At 41.8% G+C, this 8,876-nt stretch overlaps 1 protein-coding gene across 4 annotated transcripts in view; it reads right to left on the bottom strand.

Moving 5' to 3' along the window:
* Window positions 1-1,094: 1,094 nt before the first annotated feature.
* Window positions 1,095-8,876, bottom strand: part of MYBL1 (MYB proto-oncogene like 1) — a 58,575-nt gene continuing 50,793 nt past the window's right edge. For all 4 annotated transcript variants that reach the window (XM_084849395.1, XM_084849396.1, XM_084849398.1 and 1 more), the window contains one exon: window positions 1,095-6,683. In XM_084849395.1, coding sequence (XP_084705521.1) covers window positions 6,555-6,683 — 129 coding nt within the window. In that variant the 3' untranslated portion in view covers window positions 1,095-6,554. The remainder of the gene's footprint in view (window positions 6,684-8,876) is intronic.

Raw genomic sequence — 8,876 nt, 5'->3', positions numbered from 1 at the left:
TCAGGCAGGGAGTCTGATGGGCAGCAGGGTGGGCGGTACACCAACAGAATCCCTAATCTGTCCTGGGCACCCAACACAAGGTACAAACACTCAAGATCTGCACTCGAATGAGCAGGAAGCCTAGAGGGAGACTGAATTCCTATAGACCACGGCAACCCCCCCGCAACCCTCAAGTCGGTGTTGGTGCTGCACTGAGTACCCAGGAGGGCACAGCTGGGAGTGACCCCTCCCAGTTCCCCCACCCAGGTCTCAGTAATACATACCAGGTCAGCCCCCTCATCCACAATCAAATCACGATAGCGCTCTTCAAGTATTTGAAAGGCTGTCACAGACAGGAAGGCCAGGATCTCTTCTCGATCATCCCAGAGTGCAGGACACGGAAGAATGGGCTCAAGTTGCAGGAAGCCAGACTCCGGCTGAACATCAGGAAAACTTCCTGTTAGAGCAATATGACAACGGAACCAATGACCTAGGGAGGTGGTGGGCTCTCCCGCACTGGAAGCATTCAAGATGAAGCTGGACAGCCACCTGTCAGGGATGCTCTGACTTGGATTCCTGCATTGAGCAGGGGGTTGGACTCAACGGTCTTATAGACCCCTCCCAACCCTACTATTCTATGATTCTAAGTTTTCAAGAGACAGTGAAAGCCATCAGAGAAAGGGACATATGGAACTCCAAAGGCAGACAGCTCCAGAAAGTAGGTGGCAGAGATGAGAAAACCCTCTCATGCATTTCCACCAACCATGCCTTGGATGGAGACAGGACATGCAAGTGGCCCTCTCCCAATAATTTTAGAGGCCAAGCAGGATCATATGCAAAGACCAGGGTACAGTCCTTTAGGTGTCCTGGCCCCAAGTTACTTACAGCAGGGATAGAGAACCTGTGGCCCTCCAGATGTTGTTGACTCCAACTCCCACCAGCCCCAGCTAGCCAGTGGTCAGGGATGATGGAAGTTGTAGTCCAACATGTAGAGGGACATAGTTTCAAGAGATGGTATATGACAGCCTTCCCCAACCAGGTGCTTTCCAGATGTTTTGGACTACAACTCCCATAATTCCTTAACACTGGCTGTGCTAGTGGGGCTGATGGGAGTGGTAGTCCCAAATATTTGAAGGGCACCAGGTTGGGGATAGCTGGTATATGAACTCTTCCCATTTTCTGAAAAAAATGCAACCATCCTTTATTTTTCAGAGTATCAAGCATGTGTGTCTCGTCTCATATGAAATCTAAAAGTCTCACTCACGTGTATAAAATACAGCACATGCCTCTTTGAAATACTTGGAAACAGCCACCACAAAAATTGTATCACCACTTCCAAATATTGTAAGGGAGCATGTACCAAATTTTACATATACACAACCCTTCAGAAGTGTGTGCCTAAGTACAAAATGCCAAATAACTATCAGCGAAATCTGAACTGTTTAAGCTTTCCCAAGTGAAATAGAGACAAGGGAGTCACTATTTTTTCATTCTGCTGCCATTTAATTCTACTTTATTTGTTCTGCTTAAAAAAAAAAAATCTTCTGGCTTGTTCTGTTGAATGCACCTCAGACTTACTCTTCTTTGGATGTCTCTTTCTACTTCCTCTCTTCCTTCTCTCACACCCCCTTTATCCATCTGCTACCCATTTTAAATCCCCCACTGAAATCTATAGACCCTGTCTACTGGCTTCCATTTTCGTATTCCTCAGCCCCTTAACCAAGATCCTAGTCCTTTGCTGTACATCCCCCATCTGTTATCCAATTTTTCTCCCAATACCCCCATTCTAGTTTTTCCTATTCATTACACCTTCCCCTCCCCGATACTTGCATTTCATTCCAATCCTGCGTTCTTGCCATTGTCACAATAACATCCCACTCCCATCCTATTCTCTTTATCAAAGCAAGGCAAGAACAGTGTTCCCAGTAAGTCCACATAAAAACAGAGTACTGTGGTTCTTGCTAGGCCAAAGCAGCGATGAGAAATCTTAAAGCAACTTATTCAGAGGATTGAGGAAGGGCTAACATATCCGTAAGTTAGCAACTTACTCTTCCGTATGAAGACATGCCTCACATTTTGAGAAACAATGAATACCAATACAAATTTACACATATTTCCCTTAAATAAAAGTAAATGCAAAGTCGGTATACACATAAATGTTTTATTTCTGCCGTTAATGTGGGCCTGCATTGTATGCAACATCCTTTTAAGTGGAAAAAAACTGTAGTAAAATAAAAAAACAAAAAACCCAAAACATAACAGAACTTCATTAAGATTTCCATCTTATTATTAAAGTCCAAACTTTTAAACATACAAAAAGTATTAACAGATGCTGTTGTTTTCCAACATACATGTTTGGCTGCTGCAGGTATATTCTATTTATAAACATAAAAAAATGCAAATGCACCTAAGACTGAAAAAATATATTAAAAAAAATTCTAACATGTCAAAGGTTTAAACCCTTTTTTTGCTAAAAGCAACACAAAAGCAATTAACTGAAAGATTCAACCAATACCAACTCCAGTTTATACTACGTACCAGAGACCTATGTTAAACCTTGGCACTGGTGGCTTTGGTACCGTTTAAAAAAAAAAACCCTATTGAATAATTTACATATCTCCTGCAAAAAAATAGAACTGTTAAGTATAAAAGATGAAGACATGGAGTTGGATCCAAAGAGCTAGAGGAGTGTTTGTGTGTTGCACTGAAGAAGTTGTGTTCCTCCCCAGTCCACTGCTATTCCTTGTCCCACAAGAGCCACTCCAGAAAACCAGGGGACCCTCCAGAGTAGCTTCCAACACAACACAAGAAACTATAGTCAGAGGTAGGAAATCCAGACAGTGCTGATGCACACACACAATTCTTTGGATCTTGGCTAAGTGACTGTTTATTCCAAGCAGGGCAGGGAACTAACAGACACCCATACCACTTTATAAACTGCCATCAAGACTGGAAGTAGCTTGCCATGTTGCTTGGGGTGGACTGTGATTTTAAATAGAGAAAAAAGTAAAAACCCATGGTGGGCATACTGTTAGATACGCAGTCCTTGGATCATAGCCTTACTACGTTAGTCACATTCACTTAACTCCTTTGTGCTTCAGGTAAGGAGTCTTCTAAAGAAGCTTACTTAAAAAAGAACAAACCAAGACTAACAATACTAAAGTGTGTTCCAACCTGGCTTCTCACATTTTGATGAGGAACAATATTTCTCTTTTCTACAGAGATATTCTGAAAAATGCTAACGGTTTTAAAACTGGCCTATTAAAGGCAGCTATGTGAACACTCTACATATAAATATCCATTTAGAATAATAAATAAATAACTATGGTAGGGGGATGCGAGCTGTTTTTTTTAAAAAAAGTATTCTAACTCCATCGATTGCTTTATATACCACAAACAATATTAAAATAAGGAAAATCATTTTTAGAGTTCTTGGTGTTATGTGGTATCAAGTTTTTCTAGTAATTGTATTACTCCCCGCACAGCAACAGTTGACATCAAGTTAACTTGAGAACATGCCATCATTCTTTTATGTCATTTTACATACAGTGCATATGATGCTCGCTCTTTCCGTCTCTCATAGCAGCAAGCAGATTCTGCTACTATCTATAGCAGCACACCCAGGAGTGGAGAGGAAGAGTGTCAGATTTATAAATAGCTAACATCTACAGTATACAATTCTATTTACCTGTCAGTATTTAGGTTGACAGCACACCATTATGTTCTACAAGAAATTAACTAAAAAAAAGTAGCTACAACAATAGCAAAACCAAGACATTCCTTCAAATAGGACAAACATAAGTGCAAATGTCTAAAGCAGGTAAACTGAAGCAACTGCCGTAACCTGTGCTGATTGAAAGCATCAACAAATCTAAAATAAAAAAACAATGTTGCTTTTTAAACAACTTCAGAGCAAGTAAACAGAGCCAGCCCATCCTCAGTCATGTTCATACCCACACACGGGGGAAGTGCTGATGTGATCTGAGCTGTATAGAGATAGAGCCAACAGCAAGTTCTGTGGCTGTGGTGGCACGTCAAGCATGATCACAGAAATAACTGTGGCTATAATCTACAGTCCAGTTCACACCAACATCTCCCGACATGAAAGCAGACCCACACATGGCTGAGGAAGGCCCATGGCTGCTTGTGTCAAGAAAAATGGCTGTGTGAACTAACTCTTTGTTTCTGTCAGATGTGTAATGAAATACATTGGTATTATTTCCTGTATAGGGTCACAAGAAGCCACATAGTGTGTCATCACATTCTGTCCCTACATAAATATATCCCTTTAATAACCAAGTTACTGGAATACTTGGACTTTAAAATGACTACATAGATGTACATGATTTAAAAGGGAATAGTGCAATCTTTAAGCAGATGAAATGCAAATGTATGTACTTTACAGCTGATAATGTTGCTGCCATTCCATGCACCAAGGTTACAATTTGCCTTTTCTCATTTCAGCTGGAGCTATTTTACCAGGAAAACGGCAGCTTCTAAAACAACCTGCATATATCTATATCTATCTCTATATACAGATAGATATATCTATATATAAATATCTACACAGAGGCTGCAATCCTGTTCACTGTTAGTGACCGCATAGGCCCACTTTAGGTACTGGCACTTGCAGAGCAGCCCAGACACTTCAATCATTCTGCCACAGCAGCTAATCTTCCGCCACTATCCTTCACAGAGAATGCACTCATTCTCCCTTTTGACACTTTCACTGTGAAGTCTATGCTACTCAAGAAAAACAAGCTGAGCTCAAAGGAAGTCTTCCTCTTTGAGATGCGCTTATACTCAGGCCTGTCCTTTTCCATGACCACAACATAGTATACATTTGCTTTGGTTAGGAATAGTAGGACAAGATCAGTTGCAAACATCTCAAAGACACCCTTCCTCCACCAGACAGCTCATGTACCACACCCATCCCAATCTCTCACTTTGAGTAAATTACCATGCAGCAGAAACTGGGAGCAAGTCAGTGCACTTGCTGTAAAAGACCAGCTCAATTATGCTCCCCCCAAGCTTGTTAACTTCTACCATGAATAATATTCCACAACCCTTCCACAACGTTATCAGATATGCGTGATGCTAGGCCTTAATCCTTTCCCCACATTTGTTGACTCAAGAGCCACCATCAGCTTGCTTCTTGTTTCCCTAAAACACATCTCAGTATCTATGGAGCAGCAAGTTACTCCCATCACTGTCAGAAGGCACAATCTGCAGTTCAGAATCTGAGAGTACTCTGTTAAGAGTGAACCTTCACTCTCATCTCCCTGACCTAAAGAGAGACCTCATATCCTTTTCTTTGTGGTGTTGTGCCAGGATTAATCCCACTTCAGTATCCTTTTGCTCTCAGCTTCCTAAAAACACACACATACTGATTTCCCCCCCTCCGCTTTCTGCCTCGATTGGTTTTTTCTACAAAGTTCTTATAGGTTCTGCCAAAACAAAGATAGTGCATGGGGTCCTAAAGTCTTAGAAGCTGGAAGGACAAAGGATTTCAATTGGCAGTGTAGCTTTGGACTTGCCTACCAAAGACAACTGAGCACCTGGTCAGGACTGAAAGGCTGCTGTTTCTACTCTACAGATACAGAGATGAGCACACAGGAGAAAAGAAGATAACTGGGGGGCAGAAGGAGGAAGCAATTCATCTCAAAAACCACCAAAATGGAGCAAGTGCGAATACATTGCACAGGGCTGGGGTCACCAACAAAGAAAATGGAGGAGGGAGTCCATGTTGTTTCTGAGCAGTGGGCATTATTATACTATTCCTTCTCTCCTCCTCTCCAAGCAAGAGCAGGTTTCCCCTGCTTCCTCCTGTGTTTAAGCTGCTTTGCAAAGCAGCAGGCATATGCAGGCACTAGGTGAGATTGCAGCCATAAGCTTTAAAATGAAAATAAATTAAACACAAACTGCCTTCCAATTTACAAAAGCTTTCCTGCTCCCACATGCTGTACAATACATTCAACAATGGTCTCAGTTTGAGATTTATGAATACTGATGCTTTATCCTAATAAAAATTCCATTTATCTCTTTGTCTACTCTCATTAGAAGTACCATTCTCAAATAAATACATTTAACACTGTAGTTAATTTTGTGCAGCATACCTAGTACTAGTAGTGCAACCTTCTATTCTTCCTTTAGTTCCTTTCTTTTGTGTTTATAAAAATTGCTACATAAGCAAATTAGCATTTAAGCAAAAGCATTTTCAAAAAGTCGTGTATGTTTTCCTTCCTTAAATCACCAAGTACCTGTAAACCTACCCTATATTAAAGTTTCTTGAAAAGGAGAGTAGCAATATATACTAAAGAATGATTAAAAAAAATTGGCTTACAGAAAAAAAATCACTTATTCCTTTCACCACTTTCTTTAGACCGGTCTTTTAAAAGACCATTTAAAATGTGCTTTTAAAAAAGATTTATATGTGACACTTGTCTTTTTTTCTTTTACGTTCTCCCTTATAAGGCAGTCTCAAATCTAAAAAAGTATCAGCACATCACTGAAAAACATTTCAGCATGAAGTCCGTAGTAAAAAGAAAAAGGTAGATTGGCAAGTTTCAAGGCAATCACAAGATCAGTGCCCTTGAAGTACTGCCAGTAGCTGTATAGGTGCTCAGGTATCTTCTTGCTTGCTCCGTCATAATAAGCTGATCTTCTGTCTTCCCATAAACAACAGCTTCCCATTCACAATTTGCCTATAACACATGGTACAGTTAACAATTATTTTCCACAAATCAAATCAAGCTTAATTTATTCTAACCAAAGGCCATCACAAACTAACATGAAAATTTAAAAAATCACTTTTAGCAAGAACAATTCAATGTTTATTGATTTCACTAGGTAGTCCTAAGATAGGCTCCTATTCTCAGGCTCAGCCATCTCACCTACAACATGGAGAAATAGCACTGGTTACCTTACAGGCCAATATAAACATGACTAACAATGTACATGAAGCACTTCGAACATTTGGAGTTCCAGCCCACTTGAGGCACACCCTCAAGGCACAGGACTTTCAGAATTCAATACAGCCCCACTTTTCCCCATACTCCTGCCTACACATATGCATGGATGAGTGTGCAGGCAGCACAAGGACCATTAAGGAGGTCTGTGCATGCTTTCCACACCCCCAACCAGCCTTCGACCTCCATTCTGTGTTATTTACTTGTGCCCTGGAGCTGGCAGGGGGGACTGGGTGGGAATATGGGAGGTGTGCACAGGCCTCCCATTCACCCTAAGGGCCTCTTGCTCTGCTTGCACATGTAGGCAGGGGTGGGGGTGGAGGGACAGACAGGACTCTATTGAGCCCATAGGAATCCAGTATGTGCTGTGCTTGGTGGACTGGAAAATGCCTTTGAAATGCACAAAGTGATGATTATATTCAAAGATAGATATTGTGTTCATGCTTTATTGCAAACATTACGGTGAACAACTTTATTAGCCGCAACTTTTTAAATCTGAGAATGAACTTGGTTGGAGAAGTGACATGTTTAAAACTAATAAATCTGTGACATCTAATGGTTGTTTTGCTCTAAGAAGCTTTTCTGAACTTTGCAGCCACTAAAGGGCTGCTCACAAGCTAGCTTCCATGCATATGTGTGTAGAGGACCACACCGCCTGGCCCACCCCTACTATCCATTTGTTGAGTGGAATGTCAGGAGGAAAAGCCTGCACATGTATATATGGAAGTTCTCCTTCCTGACGTTCCATTTAAAACACAGATGTTAGGCTTGCGGTTAGGAGGAATGTATGTATTGGGTGTGGGGGCAGCAGATGCAGTCCTCCAGATGTATACTATATGTGTGGAGGCTAGCGTGCAAACTGCCCTTAACTGTCCTGCCTTTCCTTATTTTTCTACAAGCTGGTTCTAGTGCATGGTCAGCATAACATTATGCTGCCTACTGAAACCTCAGCAGCACTATTGTAAGGATACAACGAGGACATTTCACTAAAGCCTACATGAGCTCTACTGACCTTAAACTTACGTAAGCCTCCATATTTGTCTTTGTTAATTTTGAATATTAAATCTGAACAGAACATTGATCACTTACTGCAAAGGTTCTTTCCAATTCTGTGTGATGGAAGTATCCATCAATGGGTTCAGTCTCGCCCACCACCCAAGAAAGGCAGGGACCACACAACAAACACTTGCCTTAGTGTCACAGAACTTGGGTTCTTCCCTACTAGTATGGCCTTAAATGCCTCCTCCCCAAACAGGCTGAAGGGAACTGTAGTCAGGCTGATGGAGTATCTACATTCTAGTGCTTCAGCTAGAGAGAGCAAATGGCAACCATGGCTGTTATGATGGTCCTGGCTGCAAATACCATTGCATCCAAGGTGGCATCTGCCAGGAAGGAATATGTCCTGGACAGTTTGGAGAATCCTCTATGGAAAGTAGTACTGTCTAGTTCTTTATTCTAGATAAGATGCACCACCCAGAAGAAGATGAGGCAGAGCAGGATGAGGTGGGCGAAAACATAATGGCCAAGGCCACCACATGCACGGTGAATGCATGGTGTTTGTCCAGGTAGAACTGAAGAAAAAGTGGGGAGGTAGAGACCATTGTGCCCTCCTTATAGTGAAGGGAATTGGAAGCAGCCACTTTCTTTTGGCCATGAAGGATCTGGGAAATAGACAGGATTAGGTCTGTCATTTCGGCGCAAAAACCTGAACTAGAAAAGTATTGCAATTTGTGTGCCCTAACCCTGCCCCCCCCCCTTCATGGATCACTGCCTTGTGGTGGCGAAGGGGCTTGCATAACTCAGTGAAGCCATAAGCTATGCCATGCAGGGCCACCCAAGACAGACAGGTCATGGTGGAGAGTTCTGACAAAATGTGGTCCACTGGAGAAGGAAATGGCAACCCACTCCAGTATTCTTGCCAAGAAAACC

The sequence above is a fragment of the Heloderma suspectum genome, chromosome 4 (assembly GCF_057233095.1).
Source record: "Heloderma suspectum isolate Gila_16-S chromosome 4, 16-S_ref, whole genome shotgun sequence".
In the NCBI taxonomy this organism is placed as follows: domain Eukaryota; kingdom Metazoa; phylum Chordata; class Lepidosauria; order Squamata; family Helodermatidae; genus Heloderma; species Heloderma suspectum.
Note: the sequence above shows the minus strand (reverse complement) of the source record. Positions and strands in the feature narration are given on the sequence as shown.